This window comes from Heptranchias perlo, chromosome 7, assembly GCF_035084215.1.
Source record: "Heptranchias perlo isolate sHepPer1 chromosome 7, sHepPer1.hap1, whole genome shotgun sequence".
Lineage (NCBI taxonomy): Eukaryota > Metazoa > Chordata > Chondrichthyes > Hexanchiformes > Hexanchidae > Heptranchias > Heptranchias perlo.
Genome location: NC_090331.1, coordinates 48039378 through 48061785, shown reverse-complemented (window position 1 = coordinate 48061785; position 22408 = coordinate 48039378). Strand labels below are relative to the sequence as shown.

The following is a 22408-nucleotide window of genomic DNA, read 5'->3' as shown; positions in this document are numbered from 1 at the left end:
TTCCTCCTTCCTCAGGTGAACGATGTGGAAATGAAATCCTCAAAATGAAATCACATTTATAATTCACAGAACAATGCTTGGTGATTACAGACAGTTTTTTCAACTGCCCGTTGCCAAGGCAATCAGTGTGCAGACAGACAGGTGTTACCTGCAAGGTCTCAGAATATACAAATCACCAAAAAAAACAACAAACAAAAAAAAACAGAGATAGAGAGGTAGAAACATAGAAAAGACAGCAACTGACCCGTTATATTAAAAACAGATAACATTTGTTCGCTGGTGGAGTAACGTGTAGCGTGACATGAACCCAAGATCCCGGTTGAGGCCGTCCTCATGGGTGCGGAACTTGGCTATCAATTTCTGCTCGACGATTTTGCGTTGTCGTGTGTCTCGAAGGCCGCCTTGGAGTACGCTTACCCGAAGGTCGGTGGATGAATGTCCATGACTGCTGAAGTGTTCCCCGACTGGGAGGGAACCCTCCTGTTTGGCGATTGTTGCGCGGTGTCCGTTCATCCGTTGTCGCAGCATCTGCATGGTCTCGCCAATGTACCATGCTCTGGGGCATCCTTTCCTGCAACGTATGAGGTAGACAACGTTGGCCGAGTCACAGGAGTATGAACCATGCACCTGGTGGATGGTGTCCTCTCGTGTGATGGTGGTATCTGTGTCGATGATCTGGCATGTCTTGCAGAGGTTACCGTGGCAGGGTTGTGTGGTGTCGTGGACGCTGTTCTCTTGAAAGCTAGGTAATTTGCTGTGAACGATGGTTTGTTTGAGGTTGGGTGGCTGTTTAAAGGCGAGTAGTGGAGGTGTGGGGATGGCCATAGCGAGGTGTTCGTCGTCATTGATGACATGTTGAAGGCTGCAGAGAACATGGCGTAGTTTCTCCGCTCCGGGGAAGTACTGGACGACAAAGGGTACTCTGTTGGTTGCGTCCCGTGTTAGTCTCCTGAGGAGGTCTATGCGATTTTTTGCTGTGGCCCGTCGGAACTGTCGATCGATGAGTCGAGCGTCATATCCCGTTCTTACTAGGGCGTCTTTCAGCGTCTGTAGGTGTCCATCGCGTTCCTGTATAACTGCAGTAAGCCATCCCTGCTCCTGTACTCAAATCCTCTTGCAATGAAGGCCAACATACCATTCACTTCCTAACTGCTTGCTGCACCTGAATGCTCACTTTCAGCGACTGGTGTACAAGGACACCCAGGTCTCGTTGCACCTCCCCTTTTCCCAATCAATCACCATTCAGATAATAATCTGCCTTTCTGTTTTTACACCAAAGTGGATAACCTCACATTTATCCATGTTATACTGCATCTGCCATGTTCTTGCCCACTCACCCAACTTGTCTAAATCACATTGGAGCCTCTTTGCATCCTCCTCACTGCTCACATTCCACCCCATCTTTGTGTCGTCTGCAAACTAGTAATGTTACATTTAGTTCCCTCATCCAAATCATTGATATATATTGTGAATAGCTGGGGCCCAAGCACTGATCCCTGCAGTACCCCACTAGTCACTGCCTGCCACCCGGAAAAAGACCCGTTTATTCCTACTCTCTGTTTCCTGTATGTTAGCCAATTCTCAATACATGCCAGTATATTCCCCCCAATCCCATGTACTTTAATTTTGCACACTAACCTCTTGTGTGGGACCTTATCAAAAGCCTTCTGAAAATCCAAATACACCACATCCACTGGTTCTCCCCTATCTATTCTACTAGTTACATCCTCAAACAACTCCAGTAGATTTGTTAAGCATGATTTCCCTTTCATAAACCCATGCTGACTTTGTCTAATCCCGTTAATGCCCTCCAAGTGTTCTGTTATCACATCTTTTATAATGGACTCTAGCATTTTCCCCACTACTGATGTTAGGCTAACTGGTCTGTAATTCCCTGTTTTTTCTCTCCCTCCTTTTTTAAATAGTGGGGTTACATTTGCCACCCTCCAATCTGTAGGAACTGTTCCAGAGTCTATAGAATTTTGGAAGATGATTCCCAATGCATCCACTATTTCCAGGGCCACTTCCTTTAGTACTCTGGGATGTAGATTATCAGGCCCTGGGGATTTGTCAGCCTTTAGCCCCATTAATTTCCCTAGCACTATTTTTTTTACTAATACTGGTTTGCTTCAGTTCCTCCCTCTCACTGGACCCTTGGTTCCCTAACATTTCTGGGAGGTTATTTTTGTCCTCCTTTGTGAAGACAGAACCAAAGTATGTGTTTAATTGTGCTGCCTTTTCTTTGTTCTCCCATTTCTGACTGTAAGGGACCTACATTTCCCCCATTTCTGACTGTAAGGGACGTACATTTGTCTTCACTAATCTTTTTCTCTTGACATATTTATAGAGGCTTTTACAGTCAGTTTTTATGTTCCCTGCTAGTTTACTCTCATACTTTATTTTTCCCCTCTTAATCAATCTCTTTGTCTTCTTTTCGTGAATTCTGAACTGCTCCTAATCTTCAGGCTTGCCACTTTTTCTGGCAATTTTCTATGTCTCCTCTCTGGATCTAATACCATCCCTAATTTGTTTTGTAAGCCACGGTTGAGCCACCTTTCCTGTTTTATTTTTGCGCCAGACAGAAATGAATAATTGTTGTAATTCCTGCACACTTTCTTTAAATATTAGCCATTGCCAATCCACTGTCATCCCTTTTAGTAAAGTTCCCCAATCTATCATAGCCAACTCGCACCTCGTACTTTTGTAATTTCCTTTATTTAGATTCAGATCCCTAGTTTCGGATTCAACTACTTCACTCTCCATCTTAATGAGGAATTCAATCATGTTATGGTCGCTGTTCCCTACGGGACCCCGCACAACAAGATTGTTAATTAATCCTTTCTCATTGCAAAATACCCAGTCTAGGATCGCCTGTTCTCTAGTTGGTTCCTCAGCGTATTGGTCTAGAAAACCATCACGTACACACTCCAGGAATTTCTCCCCCACAGTATTATTGCTAATTTGGTTTGACCAATCTATATGTAGATTAAAGCCACCCATGATTATAGTTGTACCTTTCTTGCATGCGTCTCTAATTTCCTGTTTAATGCCCTCCCCAACATCTCCACTACTGTTTGGGGGCCTATAGACAACCCCCACCAACGTTTTCTGCCCCTTGGTGTTTCTTAGCTCCACCCATACAGATTCCACATCGTGATTTTCCGAGCCACTATTGCATTGATTTCCTCCTTTACTAACAACGCTACCCCACCTCCTTTCCCTTTTTGCCTGTCCTTCCTAAATATTGAATACCCCTGGATGTTCAGTTCCCATCCTTGGTCACCCTGCAGCCATGTCTCCGTAATCGCAACTATATCATAACCGTTAATAACTATCTGCGCTGCTAATTCATCTAGCTTACTGCAAATGCTCCGTGCATTAAGACACAATGCCTTTAGACTTGTCTTTTTAAGATTGCTAGTCATCTTAGTTTTATTTTGCACTCTGGCCCTATTTGTTTTTCGCACTTGTTTTCTCTGCCTTCCACTATTGCTTCTTCCCTTTCTGTCTTTTGTTTCTATCCTTGTTTCCCCCTCCTCTGTCTCCCTGCTCAGGTTCCCATCCCTAACAGCATTAGCAAACACCCCCGCCAGAACATCGGTCCCGGTCCTGCTCGGGTGTAACCCATTCCGCTTGTACAGGTCCCACCTTCCCCAGAACCGGTCCCAACGTCCCAGGAATCTAAATCCCTCCCTCCTACACCATCCCTGCAGCATGCATTCATCTGGTCTATTCTCCTGTTCCTATACTCACTAGCACGTGGCACTGGTAGTAATCCTGAGATCACTACCTTTGAGGTCCTGCTTTTTAATTATCTCCTAACTCCTTAAATTCACCTTGCAAGACCTCATTTATTTTTTTTACCTATGTCGTTGGTATTGATATGGACTGGCTGTTCACCCTCCCCCTCCAGAATGCCCTGCAGCCGCTCCGTGACATCCTTGACCCTAGCACCAGGGAGGCAACATTCCATCGTGGAGTCACGTTTGCCGCCACAGAAACGCCTATCTGTTCCCCTTACAATTGAATCCCCTATCAATATAGTCCTGCCACTCTTATTCCTCCACTCCTGTGCAGCAGAGCCACCCTTGGTGCCAAGAACTTGGCTCTTGCTGCTTTCTCCTGATAAGTCATCTCCCCCAACAGTATCCAAAGCGATATATCTGTTTGAGAGGGAGATGGCCCCAGGAGACTCCTGCCCTATTTGTCTAGTCTTTTTACTCTGCCTGGGCGATCACCCATTTCCTTTCTGCCTGCGTAATCTTTACCTGCGGTGTGACCACCTCACTGAACGTCTATCCACGATAATCTCAGCATCGCGGATACTCCACAGCGAATCCACCCGCAGCTCCAGCTCCGAAATGCGGTTAACCAGTAGCTGCAGCTGGACACACTTCCTGCACACATGTTCGCCAGGGACACCTGTAGTGTCCATGACTTCCCACATAGTGCAGGAGGAGCATATCACGGGTGCGAGCTTTGCTGCCATGACTTGCCTTAGATTTACACTGCGTTCACCTCTTGGACTCTCTTCCCGCTCTCGAGATTCTCCTTTTACACTGCGTTCACCTCTTGGACTCTCCTTTTACACTGTGCTCACCTCTCGGACTCTCCTTTTACACTGCGCTCACCTCTCAGACTCTCCTCCCACTCTCGGACTCTCCTCCCACTCTCGGACTCTCCTTTTACATTGCGCTCACCTCTCGGACTCTCTTCTCACTCTCAGACTCTCCTCTCGCTCTCGGACTCTCCTTTTACACTGTGCTCACCTCTCGGACTCTCCTCCCATAGGCATAGGCATAGAGAAAATCGATTATAAAAGATTGCTAATAATATCAATTTGGGGAGCACAGCAAACTGTGAGGAACAATACAGAAATTCATAGGAGGAAACTGACAGATTGAGGGAGTGGGCAGATATGTGGCAAATGTAGTTCTATCTATATAAATGGAGTGCAGAACATTTTGGAAAATGGAAGAGATAATGGAAATGTACCCTGGATGGTACAATTTTCAATTACAGAAAAACAAGAGATCTAATAGAAAAAAGAAACATTTTTAATATCATGATTGAAGCTAGAAGGCGGCTTAAAAAGGATAAATCAGATTCTAGATTTTATATATTGACTAATTGGCCAAGTAGGAAGAATAAGGAGGCCACATACTCCTTGGAAAATAAGGGTCTCAATGGGGTAAAGGAGCAAAAGGATTTGGGGGTAGAGATACACAAATCACTAAAAGTAGTGAAGCAGGTTAATAAGGCCATAAAAAAAAGCAATCCAAGCACTGGGGTTCATTTCTAGAGGGATAGAATTGAAAAGCAGAGGAGTAATGTTAAACTTGTATAGAATCTTGGCTCGAACACTTGGAGTACTGTGAACAGTTCTGGTCTCCATATTATAAAAAGGATACAGAGGCACTGGAGAAGGTGCAAAAAAAGATTTACTTGGATGATACCAGAACTGAGAGATTATCCTATCAGGAAAGATTGAACAGGCTGGGGCTCTTTTCTCTCGAAAAGAGAAGACTGAGGAGTGACCAGATTATGAAAGGGTTTGATTGGGTACATGTAGAGACAATGGCCCCGATATTATCAGGGAGGCAGGGTGGCAGCGGAGGGTCGACTGGGCTCATGGGTAACCCGCCCAGTAAAATCAGTGGGTTCCCCACGCGATCGCAAGTAAATTGAAGCCACTTACCTTGGCTTCCGGGTTTCCCATTGGAAACCTGCGCAGCAGGCGGACTGCGCACCCGCATCACAGGCTGTCAGGTGGAGGAGCCCTATTTAAAGGGGCAGTCCTCCAATGCTGCTCCTGCAGCAACAATCAAAACAACAGCATGGAGCATACCAGGGGAAAGGCTGCTCCCAGGTTTAGTGATGCCTCACTTCAGGTGTTACTGGATGGGGTGAGGAGGAGGAAGGACATATTCTACCCAGCCGACGGGAGGAAGTGGCCTCCCTCTGCCACCAAGAAGACGTGGCTTGAGGGGGCAGAGGAGGTCAGCAGCAGCAGCAACATCTCGCGCACCTGGATCCAGTGCAGGAAGTGCTTCAATGACCTAACTAGGTCAGCCAAAGTGAGTAAACTTAGTCATTCTCCTACACTCCATCTTCCACATCACCGCCCCCACCCCACAACTCCTTCGGCACTGCCAATACGACTATCACATCACTCCTCACACCCACTCAAACCCCATCCTCAACTTACCTGAACTTACTCACCTCCCCAGTACTCATCTCACCACTACCACTCAACCCAATCTCATACAATCTCATGGCTCTGTCTCATACTCACCCTCTGATGCATCTCTTTCACGGTCACCCTCACCCAAACCAATGCATTCAGCAGTTGGCCATGTCACCATCACTCACTCACGCCTCTCTACTTTCTCCCCTTATAGGAGAAAAGAGCCCAGAATGCACGGGAGAGGGCAAAGACCGGAGGGGGGCCGCAACATCTGGTGGTCCTCACGGACGCGGAGCAGAAGGCTCTTGAATTGAGCCACACCCTCGAGTGCCTGTCCGTGGGGGACGCCGAGACTGCCACCCGACAAACGGCTGGTGACAGAACTTTAACATTCAGCACTCACAATAGCAAATGATGTTAATATGCCTTGCCTTCTTCAGCACCTCAACATCTGTCATCATGCTTAATATTGCCTTCTGAAATCTTACAGGGCCTTTAGCGACTGCCGTGACAGCAGATACACACACCTCGGTGGGTCCCCGTCCTCACTTAGTTGGGGTTGCACATGGTGAGTCACCACACACTTGTGAGCATGAGCAGACACTGGTGGCAGGGACAGCTGCGGAGAGTCCACGTTGGTGGGAGCACTCTTCTCCAGGCTCTGCTCAGCTGGACACAGATGCTGAAACCCTGGGCGCTATCCATGAAAAGGAGAATGATCGAGGGGCAGCAGCACATTTGCGAGGTGCTGGAACAGGTGCGAAGCGCGCTCTCCACAATCGTGCAAAGGATGGAGGAGTCCAACTCCTGCATGCGTGGAATACTGTCAACGGGACGTGAAGGCATCTGTGTCGCGGGTAAGTGCGGGAATGTCTGCTATGGAGGAAAGGCTAGCCTCCATCGAGCTTCAGGTACGGCTCAACAATGAGGCCACTGACAAGGGCCGTTCGGACTTGGGGTGAGCAACTTTCTGCTACCTTAAACAGGCAGGCAGATACACTAGCACTGGCCTTACAAGGCTTCACACATGTCCTCCAAACTGTCGTCCAGTAAGAGTGATGTGGGCCTGGCCCAGGAGAGGGATGATGGCGAAAGGGGACATGGAAGTGGGGACGCCATCAAAGCACTTCCACGTCTCACCCGTTGCCCCCCTCTCAAGCAGTACCGGCAATGCTGCCTCCTCTCCAGGTGGTCGAGTCTGCCCCTGCACAGGTGCAGGTGGAGCAGTCTTTGGAGGGGCCCTCACAGGCACCGAAACCCAGAGGGCGTCGGCCCAAAGCATCTAATCGGTCAGGGCATGAACAAGAGCAACCTGCCACTACCTCTGCTGCAACCACAGGGGAAGCACCACGTAGGAGTAGTAGGAAGCGTAAGCCAAAGGTTTTGTGAGCACAAAGGGGATGCAAAAGGGTGTTTGATGCTCGGTCATGTTTTTTATTTATATTTATTTTGTTTTCCACTCACAATAAATCTTATTATTTTAGTCACTACTGCCATGTCTTGCCCATTCTTGACTGGCTTGTGCAATAACTCCCTTTCATGAGGTTCACCATGAACACCCACACTTGATACTACCCATTGGGTCAGTCTACAGTGGGTGTAGGTGTAGTTGCACGACTATTTTGTTCAGGGAGCGAGGGAGGGGGCTGGTGTGGCTGCTCCTCTGTCCAGATGGTGAGGACTGGACTCTTCACACTGTCTGATGTTAGGAGAACCGTTCACATATCAGTGACTCCATGGCCTCACGAGCAGCCAGGTGAGCCGCTGTTCTGCCCATGGGTTGCTCCTCCTCCTCGGCCTCCTTCTCCTCCTCAATAATATGGTTGGCAGATGTGGATGTGGCCTCCTCCAGCGGCACACCTCTCTGTTGTTCCACGTTATACAGGGCACAACAGACGACTATAATGCGTCGCACTCTGTCTGGTGTGTATTGAAGCACTCCCCCAGAACGATCAAGGCACCTGAAGCGCATCTTGAGCAGCCTTATAGCATGTTCAATTATAGACCTGATAGCAATGTGGCTGTCGTTATATCAACGTTGTTGCTCGGTGGTGGGGTTCCTCAGAGGTATCATGAGCCACGTGTGCAGGGGGTATCCCTTGTCCCGAGAAGCCAGCCCTTGCGGGTATTGGGTGCGTGGAAGATGGGTGGGATGTTGGACTCCCAGAGGATGAAGGAATCATGGCAGCTGCCAGGGTATCTGGCGCACACTTGTAGGAATCTCTTGCGGTGATCACAAACGAGCTGAGTGTTGATGAAGTGATAGCCCTTCCTGTTGATGAACAGTCCTGGCTCGTGTGGAAGTGCTCGTATTTCTATATGGGTGCAATCAATTACACCCTGCACCTGTGGGAAGCCAGCCACTGCGTGGAATCCGACTGCCCTCTCCGTCTGGCTGAGGTCGTCCATGGGGAAGGTGATATAGTGCGAGGCCCTGCAAAACAAGCCGTTGGTGACCTGCCTTATGCACTTGTGTGCAGACAACAGAGAGACCCCGGCGATGTCCCCGGTGGCACCCTGGAAGGATCCAGAGGCGAAGAAGTTGAGGGCAGTGGTGACTTTGACAGCGACAGGTAAGATGCTGCTGCTCGGGCCAGCCGGGCGCAGCTCGGCATGAAGGAGACTGTCGATGTCCGTGACGACCTGGTGACTGAGTCTGAGCCTCCGTATGCACTGCTCCTCAGAGGTCCAGGAAGCTGAGCCTCAGTCTGTATACCCTGTGGCGAGGGTAGTGCCTCCTGCGATGCCGCTCTCTCTGTTGTTGCCCTTCGTGCTGTTGTGCAGGTGCCTGTGGTGCAGCACTGTGTTGTGGAACTCCACATGGCGGAGGTGGACGGCGTGCCTGGTATTGTTGCTCGTCCTCGGATGAAGTGATGAATGCAGCTATGGCGCCCCCCATCCTGACGGTGTGAGTTTGAGGGGGTCCGCAAAGTAGGTAACTGTGTTTGCACAGCAGAGTTTAGGGTATCAATTAATTTTGAGTGGAAAGACAAAGGTGTTGCAGCCAAAACTTTGTCTGAAGTGACAGAGTGGCCTGCTGCAATAAATGAGGTATTCCCCCCACCTGTCAAATAAACCTTTGCATCTCCCACTGGCTGCTGGTTGAAACACGTCTGCTTCAACAGGGAATGTTTCCCACAGCACGGTAAACACTCTGAGAATACTTGAAAATTACACCCCTGCCTAAATCTCCTGTCAATGAGATCTGTCAAGGACCTCAACTATCTAAATTAGTATGTAAATTGTCATCCCACTGGCTTTAATTGCCTGTGGGAGTCCCGCATGCGGGAGCTGCGCGTGCACCCGAACGCGTCACTGGGGAATCCGGAAGTGGGCGGGTTGGAGCCAGGCTCCGGATCCGCTCCGGGATTCCCCGATTTTACGAGCTTTTCCGGCCCCAATGCACCCGCTCGGCTTTCCTAAAATCGACCTCAATGTTTCTACTTGCGGGAGATCAGAACTAGGGACCATAAATATAAGATAGTCACTAATAAATTCAATAGGGATTTCAGAAGAAACTCCTTTACCCAGAGAGTGGTTGGAATGTGGAACTCGCTATCACAAGGAGTCGTTAAGGTGACTAGCATAAATGCATTTAAGGGAAAACTAGATAAACAAATGAGCGAGAATGGAATAGAAAGATATACTGATCGGGTTGGATGAAGTAGGGAGGGAGGAGGCTCGTTTGGAGCATAAACACCGGCATGGACCTGTTGGGCCAAATGGCCTGTTTCTGTGCTGTACATTCTATGTAATTCTAATTAATTACAAAAGCAAGGAGGTGATTAATCTGTACAAGGCAATAGTTAGGCTACAGCTGTGGGCACTCCATTATGGAAAGGATATTGGAACTTTGGAAAAGATATAATGTGAATTCCCTAGAATTTAACCAGGAATGAGAGAATATAGTTATGATGAGAGATTGAAGTTTGAGAGTGAATTGTGAAAGTATATCTAGAGGTCACTTAATTGGTAATTGTGAATAAATTTAGGAGTAGTGCTAGAAGCATAAAGAGGGAGGTAAAAAGAAATGTTTTCATGTAAAAAGTTATTTGAATATGGAATGCATTACCAAAACTGACAACTGAAGGCGACTCAACCACAAAATTTAAAAGGGAATTACGTAAGCACTGGAAAAGCAATATTAAAGTGTAACCAGAAAGAGCAAGGTAATGGGATTAGACAGTGCCATTGTGGAGCAAGCATTGGCATAAGCATGGTACCAAATGGTCTCCTCTGTTGAAATTTCAATGATATCCTTTGACAGTTTAAAAAAAATTGAAACAGTGCTGGATTTAGTAGCAAAATCTGAACGAGGCAGATCCTCAGTAGTCCAGAGCACTGTTGATTATTGACCAGCCATCCTAGAGAACCTGAAGAGGTGGGCCTGTCACTGGCACCTTTGACCCATTTCACTTGGGTCCAGATAACCATTGAGGCCAAAGCCCTTATGGGTGCGGTAGTGCTGGCTGGAGGTTTACCAATGATCTGCTCTGGTAAGCTGCTATTTCGGATGGTTAGACTTGAGCAATACCCCTACATACACTGTGAGAGGCGGTGGGGGGGGGGGGGTGGCGGTGGCAGGCGGATTCCCTAGGCCTTGGCCCTGCCCATCTGAACCTAAGCTTTATGGATTTAGCGATGTGGATTGTGCCCTTATCTGGAGAGTGTGTGTACCCCATGAGAAACTCTATAGGTTATTATTGATTTCTCAGCTGTTTGAATGGGAGACTCTTAAACATGGTAATGGGTTTCTGCACGTAGCAGAAGAAAAAAATGATTTTGTGCTTGCCTATGTAAATCCCTTATGTGCAAATATTTGACCAGGACGATTGCATCGATCAAATTATATAAACCATGTCATATACAGTGTGTGGTGTAAAGAGTAGATTTTCAGGGAGATTTCAAAGACAAAAATAGCACCTGTGTGGGTATGTTCAAACATTTTGTTGTAAATTACGTAATTTTTTAATGTTTGTTTTACTACAAACCTTGGCATTGAATTTCTGCAGGGGTTCCCCTGATCGTCCACCATTACTGTAACGGAAGATTCATGGAAACCCCGGAGAAACGGCTTAAACACGGTTTATGGGAAAAACCTTATGAAAATTCAATCCCCTTATTTTTAGTACTATACTCTCAGTTACTGACCAAACAAGATAGCAGATGACATGAGTTGCAAAAAAATATTCTGAGTGATTACACTGATTTTCCTCGTTGGCTGTTTGCTGACTTTTTTTCATACTGCCTCATTGGTAACATTCATATCGGTTTTAATACCTGCTTGTTACTTGTTCATTGGTAGGTTCCCTATTCGGTTGTAAGGTTTCTGCTTTATGAATGTGGCAGATTAGCCTACCAGGTGCGGGTGTCCTATGACGTATATAGGACCCTGACTGCCATTTTAGGACAGAACTGATCAGAACATATGCCGTGCACACTCTCCGACCAGTTTTACTGGCGATAAAGCCAAAGAAGCCCCGAATAGATATAGTTTAACTTATTTTTGTGGGGCTAGGAGGAGCAGCTGCACAAAAATAATATGGGCCACTGCTGTCCTGGACTTCCCCCCCCCACCTTACGCGATCATGACCCTCCCCCAGGATTTACTTTCCTGCTGGCCGGGCGGCCTCTGGACTGCCTGATATTGCACCGGCCTGAATCCAGCGAGCTACATCGGGACGCCTGTTTGGGGCGGGCAGCTTGCCGGTTTTATTTAAAGGATGCCTGTGCCTGTTTGGCTCCAGCCTTTTTGCTGCCAGAACAGGAGGGCAGCCTGCGTCCTTCGCCGGTCAGCCGGCCAAAAGTTAAAATCTGCCCCAATATGTGCATGAATGTTATAAACAACAAAATGATTAATGACACAAAAGTGACAAACAGGAATGATATTCCCAAGACTGATCCATGTTGGAAAGTGACTATTCTAACTACAAATTTTTGTGAGAAGTTCATTTGGGAAAATACACGATCCGATTTTTTCCCCCTTACTAGTCAATATCCCATAGCCTTATAGCCATTAAGTAAGAGAATATGGTCTCTTACCTGGCTCTGTATCTTTAGGTAGTTTCTGTTTCTCTCTTTCTCTTCTCACCCCTTAATGCTTCTTTTTGCTTTTCTCTGCCTCTTCTACTCCATTTCCCTTCTTTCTTTTCAGGTGGAGCAATGGGTGATGTGACATGGAGTGGCAGAGAAAGGCTGCATTTGAGATGGGGCCCGTGAGGAGGATGTAACCCTCAACAGCTCTCTTCTCATCCCTGCCCTGCTCCCTCCCCTCGATCCATCACATCCCCTACACCCCTTCTCCTTCCCAATGCTCTTTCTTTTCCTACCACCCCCTCACTCCCCCAACCTATTTGCCATTGAACTACCTATCCAACCCTTGTATCTTCACTGTCATTGAGCTCACCTTAAAACCTCCATCATTTCCATCCCATTCCCCCAACGTTTGGTAGCAGGAAGCCAGAGGCCCCTTGATCCTCAACCTGTTTCCATCTCCTCTTTCCCCCACCCTATTACCCTCTCTTTCTATTTATTTCCCTCAAAAAGCTTTGTTTGCTTTCAAAATTTAATGTACTTGTTTTGGGTAGCAAAAAAGGACAGAAGGTGTTTTCACCAGTTTTCTGCCCTAAAATTGCTGACCCCCTAAAGTTTCCCAACGTGATTTGGCAATTCCTGCAATCTGTTCACCGAGTCCCAGGTTTTTTGTGTGTGTTTATTGCATGATAAAGTTAATTTTTACTGAGGTCAGCGGCAATGCAGCGCCTAATTTTCTGATAACTTAAACAGAAGTATAAGGCACAGCTGCTGCTAACACCAGCTAAGACAATTAGAAATGAGAAGTTTCTGAGCCTGAAGAGTGTGGAGAGCTGAATAGCAATTACTGCAACTGAGAATACCTTTTTGGAGAGATCTTTTCAGCATTCTGCCTACACAGCCTTAAACTTGCTTCTTATTGTTTCTGGTAGTCTGAAGCCACTGGCAATTTTTACCCCTCCCCCCCCCCACCGCCCCGCTCTCGGTGAGCTTTTCTCGAGAGCAGGTATGGCATTCCCTATGGGCAAATCCTTGTATGCCATTATAATGGAGGAGGAAGAGCAGCAGCAGAGGTGGAGGAAAGGCAAGAATTTGAAGAGTAAAACAGCACTTAAGGAGAATACACCCCACCAGATAATCTGCCCCAAAGAATACAAAGACAACACTAGCCCCATGATGACCTTAGTGAGGAAATATGTCTTAGAAGAGTGCATTTCACCAAAAAGGCAATAGAGGAACACTGCAACCTAATGCAAAAGGACCTGCAACCATACTAATCTGCCAATACTGCTCAATCTGTGGCTATGAAGGTGATGACCGCACTCAACTTTTAGGGCACAGGGTAATTTCAGGCAACCACGGGGATCTATTTAATATCATCCAGGCTGCAGCATTGGTATGCATTAATTGGGTGAATGATGCATTTTACAGGCGAGCTGGAAAATTCATTGACTTTGATATCACAGCAAGGCAGCAATTAGATAGGGCCGTCCAGTTTTATGGGTATACTGACTTTCCAAACTTCCCAGGTACAACAGATGGCACCCATGTTGCTTTGCGAGCTCTTTCACAGAACCTTCTCAACTTGCTCACCAGGAAGGGCTTCCACTCCCTGAATGCATGTTTAGTCCAACAGTTTTATTTGAAAATCACAAGCTTTCGGAGATTATCTCCTTCGTCAGGTCACTCACCTGACGAAGGAGATAATCTCCGAAAGCTTGTGATTTTCAAATAAAACTGTTGGACTATAACCTGGTGTTGTAAGATTCCTTACATTTGTCCATCCCAGTCCATCACCAGCATCTCCACATCATGAATGCATATTGTCACACACAATCTGTACAAACATGCAAAGGATCCTACACCTCAACTCAACTCAAGATATGCTGAAAGTTGCATTCATATTTCACAATTTGGCCCTCTCTGACCTCTTCAGGGAAGAAAATCATGTCAATGGATGGATTGTGGGTGATAAAGCCTACCCCTTGTTCCTTTTTCACCATTGCCCTCCTTGTTTTTGTCATCAGCATCACAATTGTAGCTTGCTGTGCACTGCACAACTTTGTATACAAAATGCTAGGGAGGAAGCCCTCCTACTTTGGAGGCAAAAGTACATGGAGGAGTGCATCACGATGACCTGCACCCAGAAAGCTCTTCAGTGACTGTTGCAAGGGGAATCACAGCACATCTCAATCCTGAAGTCTTTCCTTCTGTTTAACCATCTGCCCTCACACCAGTGTTTTATCTCCTTCATCCTCCACTTTAAATAAAGAGCCAATCATTTAATTCAGTGCCCATCCTAGAACATAAAAACACATCAGCCCTTATTGCCCCATGCCAATAATTCTCACCTGATTGAACGTCAGCACCAAATAAGGTCTCCCTTTTCTGTATGACTCTAACCTCCATTAATAATAAAACACAACCTAAGTATACATTCTATTTTAATATAACCAAGTCCAAAGCAAATACAAGTAAACCTACTCTTTCCCAACATTGTGTTTCTCCTGGGTGACTAAACATGGTTGGCTGTTCATTGTTCCACTAAAGGGTAACTGGACTGATGTGGCCCTCCTCTCATGCCATCTTGCTCCTGGCAGGTAACCAATGCTGGCTGTGTCTTTGGAGCTTGTTCCTAGGCAGCCTGGTGTCACTTTCTGCCTGATACTGGCATGGTGCTGTGAGAAGAAATGCTGGAGGCCTGTCATGTGCTGCTATCTTGAGAGACGACAACTTCAGACAGGTCATCTGTGGCTGTTGCCATCCCACTGGCCCATGGATCTGCATCCCGACGGATCGACAGGCGGGCTGGTTTAATGGCAGTCGTCAGATCCTGAAAGCCCTGAGAGACAGCAGCATGCATCCCAGCCCGAGTCTGGAAGTTAGTACAGAAGGTATTACCTATTCCATCCCCCACTCGCGCCAGGAATCTGTGCTTCTGTGAAGGTGGAGGCATTGAATAGTTCCTGGCTGTTATAGATTCTAACGCAGTTGCCACACACTCCATTGATGTCTAATATTAAGAAAAAGTTTCCCTGATGTTGCCACAAATGAGACCTGTAGACTCAAGCGTGACACCTGTCAGTTGCCACACATCCTCAGAGACTGACCTAGGAGCACGTTGTTCTGATGTCCCTTGAACATCCTTTTCTTCAGGTGCATGCCCTTTAGTTCTGAGTCCCACAGCTCTATATCCGGCTTCCACTGGGAAGGTGGAATAACTTCAACCACTCCCCAAGTTCTCTCACGCTCTGTGAATCACCCTGTGCAACATCCTCACTAACGCTATGTAATTCCCCTGGAAGAAAGTAATCTAAGCTGGTGCATGGTATGGAGAAAGCTAGTGACGCAGGGGGTGAGATCGAGGGAGTTGTGGCAGAGGAGTGTGGAGTAGGAGTATGTTGCAGGAACTTTTTGTTGAGCTTGACCCTGACTGCCTCATCACCATTATCGTTGTTGACTTCATCATCTTCCTCATTCACTACCGCCTGTTGCTCTGGTGGATCTGCAGAAAAGGAAGGTACATGGTAAGAATGAGTGAACATTACCCACTTGGGATTAAACATAAAGAGACAGGGGTGCTTGCTTGTGGCTGTATGGTGTTTCACAGGAATGCCACAGTGACTACGTAGGTGTTCAGTCACTAACTTAGCACTGGCACTTCGCCCCAGCCTCACCAACTCCCATAGCAAGAGCAGAGTGTCTCCCTATCGGTTCCATGCTTGCTTCTCATAGGGGGTGAGTTTCTTAAAGTCAGGAATGCCTCCCCCTCCCAGTGGCCTGCCTCTCAGGGACAGCATGAGCCAGTTTATCCTGCAACAAAATTGACTGAATTAGGTGAATGCTAACAAGTGAGGAGTGTAACAGGTGGTATGGGATAGCTGAAGTAAGAGATGTGTTGATATCATCTCACTACAATGAAGGAAGGTGTTTTAGGGTTGTGAATGCAAATACTTACTGTTAGGGGAGTTGAGTAGCCATCCTGTAAGATCCCAAGTTTTTGGACCCCTTAACGAGAGTGCATTGTGAAGGGTTTTATGTGCAGTTGTTCATTTTAGAGGTAAAAGTATGCCAGTGCTCACAGAAGAAAAGGGACAGTGGCTGGTGTGTTATCTTGCTTGTCCTGATCAGATCATTTAACTTTTTGCAGCAATGATTTGCACTCCTCAGGGTGAGAGAGTTGACACTCAGCGCCAGTGCCACCTCCCTCCACAAGAGCCATTTTTTGAGGCTTTCTCCCACAGACACCCAGCAGTCTCTCCTCTACTCTACTTCATCGAGGAGGGTTTGAAGATCTGACTCTGAAATTGGGACTTTTCTTTTATGTCTCTATGCCATGCCTTGTCCCTTCTCTGACTGTCTCTGCAATTTGTTCCTGTGGCAGACATTTTTGAAAAGTAAAACAATAACATTTGTGAGAAATGCAGCAAGCTGCCTGACAGTGAATAGAGTGAGCAAGCACTGTGCTACTTATCTGCTGCTCCCCCTGCCTGCTGCTGCATTCTTCAGCCAGAAGTGGCTTTTTAAATATTACACTGTAATTTCCAAGCATCCTAGCACATTACTTCCATTTTACATGGAATGTATGCATGCCAATGACTCCTCCACTGGATATGCAAATAAGCTTGGCCATAAAACTTTGGTGGAAACAGCTGTCTAGTCACTGGCAAATGCAACTCATCTTGCATTGATGCAAATACAGTGCAACTCGCCATGTGGAAATATGGGGCCTCTTTCGCCTAACTGTCAACAAAACACAGGTGAGATAATTCGTTGGCTTCAAAAAGCAATTGGTATTTTGTTTTGAAAATTGAACTAACATTCCTAACTCTCTCCCCCAACTTAATGGACTTTCTGAAGTTTATGGAACACAAAAAATGACAACACATTTGCAATCAATACACTGTTATTTTTTGCTCATTTTCCTTCTCAAACAGACACACACAGTTTTTTTAAAAAAGCACTCACAATACACTTTTCCTGAATAAAGCTTTTTTTGTAATGTGTCCTCTTGCTTTTAGTAAATTATTTGAGGAAAGGTTGCTGAGCAGAAACGAAAAAATATTTCATTGGTACAGTTAACTGAAGGATACTGTTGCACCCTGGGAAATTAGGGACACTGCATATGCTCAGAATGCACAATCCAAATTTAGCTAACAACATCAGCGCTCTGGTAAAAAAAATCAAGTCCAAGTCCAGGCTTTTGGGAGACACTGTGATCTTGAAGTAAAAACTTTAATGAAGGCATTGAAAGACACAAAAGACAATTTAACTGAGAAACTTAACAGCGTTATTGGGAAATTAGTGGGGTTTTTTGTTTTTTATTTAAACCCTTATTTTGGACATTATAAATTTTAGAAGCAGAGAAAAAAATTCAGATGAAATTTATTTTTTAAAAAGCATTTTCAGTGATTTGTGGGGGAAAGCCACAATTACCATATTGTATAATTACAGAGTGACAAGTTTACATGGGCAATTTCCATTATAAATTGAGGCCAATCATCTCAGCCCCAGGACATTGCTGCAGGAGTTCCTCAGGGCAGTGTCCTAGGCCCCACCATCTTCAGCTGCTTCATCAATGACCTTCCCTCCATCATAAGGTCAGAAATGGGGATGTTCGCTGACGATTGCACAGTGTTCAGTTCCATTCGCAACCCCTCAGATAATGAAGCAGTCCGTGCCCGCATGCAGCAAGACCTGGACAACATCCAGGCATGGGATGATAAGTGGCAAGTAACATTTGCACCAGACAAGTGCCAGGCAATGACCATCTCCAACAAGAGGGAGTCTAATCACCTCCCCTTGACATTCAATGGCATTACCATCACCAAATCCCCCACCATCAACATCCTGGGGGTCGCCATTGACCAGAAACTTAACTGGACCAGCCATATAAATACCGTGGCTACAAGAGCAGGTCAGAGGCTGGGTATTCTGCGGTGAGTGACTCACCTGCTGACTCCCCAAAGCCTTTCCACCATCTATAAGGCACATGTCAGGAGTGTGATGGAATACTCTCTGCTTGCCTGGATGAGTGCAGCTCCAAAAACACTCAAGAAGCTCGACAACATCCAGGACAAAGCAGCCCGCTTGATTGCACCCCATCCACCACCCAAAACATTCACTCCATTCACCACCAGTGCACTGTGGCTGCAGTGTGCACCATCCACAGGATGCACAGCAGCAACTCGCCAAGGGTTCTTCGACAGCACCTCCCAAACCCGCGACCTCTACCACCCAGAAGGACAAGGGCAGCAGGCACATGGGAACAACACCACTTGCACATTCCTCTCCAAGTCACACACCATCCCGACTTGGAAATATATCACCATTCCTTCATCGTCGCTGGGTCAAAATCCTGGAACTCCCTACCTAACAGCACTGTGGGAGAACCTTCCCCACACGGACTGCAGCGGTTCAAGGCGGCGGCTCACCACCACCTTCTCAAGGGCAATTAGGGATGGACAATAAATGCTGGCCTTGCCAGCGACACCCACATCCCATGAACGAATAAAAAAAAATGTGGATACAGTCATTTATAAATCGAAAAAAAGTTGACAGAAAAGTGTGGCGAAAAGAGTGACAACAGGAAGTAAGGTTTTGTAAACAGAAGTGCAGGAAAATTTTCAATTAGTTATAGATACTCTGCTTTCCAAGTTTAGCTTCTCACATCCGCTATCAGAAAGGATCAGGCTAGAAACATTACTTTGGATCCCACAATTTAATTACCCACTGATACATTTACAAGTTGTGTGAGGACCATCAGCCTATTGTCTTCTTCCCACCCACAAAAAAAATTGTCAGGAGACTCGAAAAATTCATCTTCTAGGAAAAGATCACAGGAAATCAATTAAGACTGGCATTTAAATTGGCATCCTAGCTGGTAGGTCCAATTTTTAACTAATGGGTATTCCAAAGCACTTTAAAAAAATTATACAGAATATGCATCCCCATTATAAAAATTACTAGTTTTCTGTGGTGTAAGAAGATCTTTCTCTAAGCAGGGGAGTTCTCTCTATGTCATGGTCAATATTTATCCTTCAAACACCACCACCAAAACAGTCAAACTAGTCAAAACTAGTCATTTACCTCATTGCTATTAGTGCAACTTGCTGTGTATAAATTGGCTGCTGCTCTTGCCTATATAACAGTGACTTTACTTTGAAAAATAATTGTTGGCTGTGAAGCACTTTGTGACACCCTTACCCTGTGTTAAGCTGGTATATAAATGCTAGTTCTTTTTCACTCTTTGTTCAAATATATTTGTGGATATTGGCACAATTTGAAGTGTTTTTTTAAAAAAGAAAATAATTTAAGAAGGAATGCATAGATCGGCTACTTACCTACATAGAAGGAAAGAAAAGTATAACAAAATTAGCCAGGGATTCACTTCTAAGCTCCCACTTCCAGCATAGCATTTGCAGAGGCTTGGGCGCAGGTCACCTCCCTACCTACTCAATAAGGATATTATGGTTAATTTTATGAGTTCACACTACTGGTGCAGAGCCTCACGTGCCGGGAGCACATATTGGGAATTCAGGTGCACTCTCCCTATAATTTTCTGCCTATTAAAATACTGCTTAGGTGCCTGGTATGGGAAGAGAGAATTTTAAAGTAACATTAGAATAGAATATATTAGAATGTGAGCAGCCTACAAATCACAAAGATTTTGCTTTTTATCCACAGAACATTACAAATGCCATGAAGTATGCCTTTGAAATTTTAAGCTCAAGTGAAGATGGTGGTCGAATCCCTTACACTACATTTAGATTCCTCTACAGTTACCTTGCGATGATAGATGGTGAAATTCATCGGTCACAGATTGAGAAAATGTTGAATAACATTGAGCGGCAAGTGTAAGTACATTATGCTTTAAATGATGTAAATATATACTGAGTGAGATAAATGGCTAACACACAAGGGTCGCCATTGTTCTTTAAACCCCTAAGCTTCCTCCATGTACCAATGGAGAAAATTCAGACATCAGATGAGTTGCAGAGGGCAAAAAAAGAATGATTTACTGTTAAAAGATGTTTTCATGTCAACAAAGTCACCCTTAGAACTACTTCCCTTTCAGCACATTATGAAGTTTATCTAGTTTATCCACCTCTTTTTAAACGGGGAAAATAAATAGGTAAGGAACATCATAAGGAGCCCTCCTGAAGAGAGAGTACATAAAGGAAAGCACGATGGGATCTTGATACATAGGTAGGTAACCTTTTCTCATTAACTGTTGCTAATTGTTGGAGACTGTGGCTCAGGAGAACAAAGAAGGTCCTTTGAGCTTTGAAGGAACATCCACTCTCAGAACGATGAATTATTTTTGACAGTCAGTTCCAAATAAATGATTCTTTTTAAAGGTTTGTGGGTTGCACCACAAAGCTGCTTTACAAATACTCTACATTGGGAATTATTTAAAATTCACCCAGGTGGCCCTGGTAGACCTATTAGAATTACTCTTAATTGAGCAAGAGTTTTTACTTGCCATGTGATAATGATGAAGAATGCATTCAACCTTTTACTTTGCAGTATTTGGTTTAGAAAAAGTCCTCCCTACCATCATTTGCTGCAAAAAATTGACAAGGCTTATTTAAAGATTTAGTATTGTACATATAAAAGAAACAATATTTTATAGACATTCATTTCATGGAAGTAGCATTCCACTATAACTTCAGAAAGCTGAGGTGGTACAGAAAAGAATGTTATTATTTTATTGCTCAATATGGATTGAAACAAATCTTAGGTGAGAACAGAGGATAAGGATGAAGGACAGTTTGATCATTTTGCAAACCAGGAAACCCATTAACTCTCCATGATGAGAACAATTACAGCCCCACAGAGTAACAAACAGAGGATACTCTAATTTGAAGAACCAAATTAAAATGCTAAGGACTGAAATTGGATTAGACTTCAAAACATCTTTCTTGAACTGAAGCATAAGAAGATAGTCTCCCAAAGAACTAAACTGAAAAGAGCAATGGAAGACTAATTAATGCTAAATAAATCGTAATCATGCTGGTTTTCTGATTCAGCCTCAGCAAAATTGAGGGAATGTTATATAGCAGATCAAGGTTTTTGTTTTGAACACCATAACATGAACCTCCGCCATTTTAAGGTGCAAGAACTATTAGTAACAGGCTTTCTGGTAGACAGCTTACTATCTGTTAAGATTTAGGGGTAATTTTAACCTAACCAATCCAGCAGGAATGGATCAGACACCTTTCTTACACCTCTATTGAAGTCAGTGGAGCGTAAATTTGGGCAGAAATGTAAAAACGGGGATCCGACCCGAATCCACCCCATTCCCACCAGGCAGATTAGGTTAAAATTACCTCCGTAGTTAATTTTTCAACATTAACCTCCTTGACATGAGGGATTTCTTTTGGCATAAAGGCACTTCCTTGGTTGCTCAACTTCAGTTCACTTGTGAAGTAGAATTCCATGAGGTCAGTCTAGGAATTGAGTCATTCTATGGATGTTATGCTAGAAAGTTTATGAAAGCCTATTTCATCTACATTCAGATCGGCTGCCTGTTTTACACCCCGTCCAATTTTATTTTCCATTGATCCTGTCAGTTTCTTGCCGGGTGGGTTAGGTTAAAATTACACCCTTGGACTTTCTCCCAATACTTTTAGTTGTACTCAAGGCACAAAGGCAGTTTCTACAACTAGACCAAATCTCTTCTGAACTGAATCCACTGCTTTTATGCATGCCTTGTATGGGATAGTGTGTCACAGGACTAAGAAGTACAACTTCATTCAGGTGTAACACACGAGATTACATGGGGTGCATACCACTTTCTTCTGTCTTCTCTGAAAGGTAGTCAGACCATTACATGAAGGCTAAAACTAATAAGATTTATTTGCAAGTAAAATAACACACAGAAACAAAACTCTGCAACTTATTGATGGGACAAATACTTAGCAAACAATTAAAATTAGAATCAGTTACAGGATTAAAATTTTTAAATTCAGAACATATTTTTTACACAACTGAAAATCTACAAGAATTGTAGATCAAATATGCTTTCATAAATTTTCCACCATGACATCCATAGGTGACTCAATTCTTAGATTGATCTCACGGAACTTTACTTCACAAGTGAAGTTGAGCAACCAAGGAAATGCCTATATGCCATAAGAAATCTTTCATGTCACAGGTGTTAATGTTGAGACATTAACTACAGGG

General features: G+C 45.0%; 1 protein-coding gene across 1 annotated transcript in view; it reads left to right on the top strand.

Annotated features, from left to right (window-relative positions):
• LOC137324001 (ropporin-1-like) overlaps positions 1 to 20080 on the top strand; it is a 32878-nt gene extending 12798 nt beyond the window's left edge. The window contains exon 5 of the mRNA XM_067988171.1: positions 19907 to 20080. Coding sequence (XP_067844272.1) covers positions 19907 to 20080 — 174 coding nt within the window. The remainder of the gene's footprint in view (positions 1 to 19906) is intronic.
• Positions 20081 to 22408: the final 2328 nt, after the last annotated feature.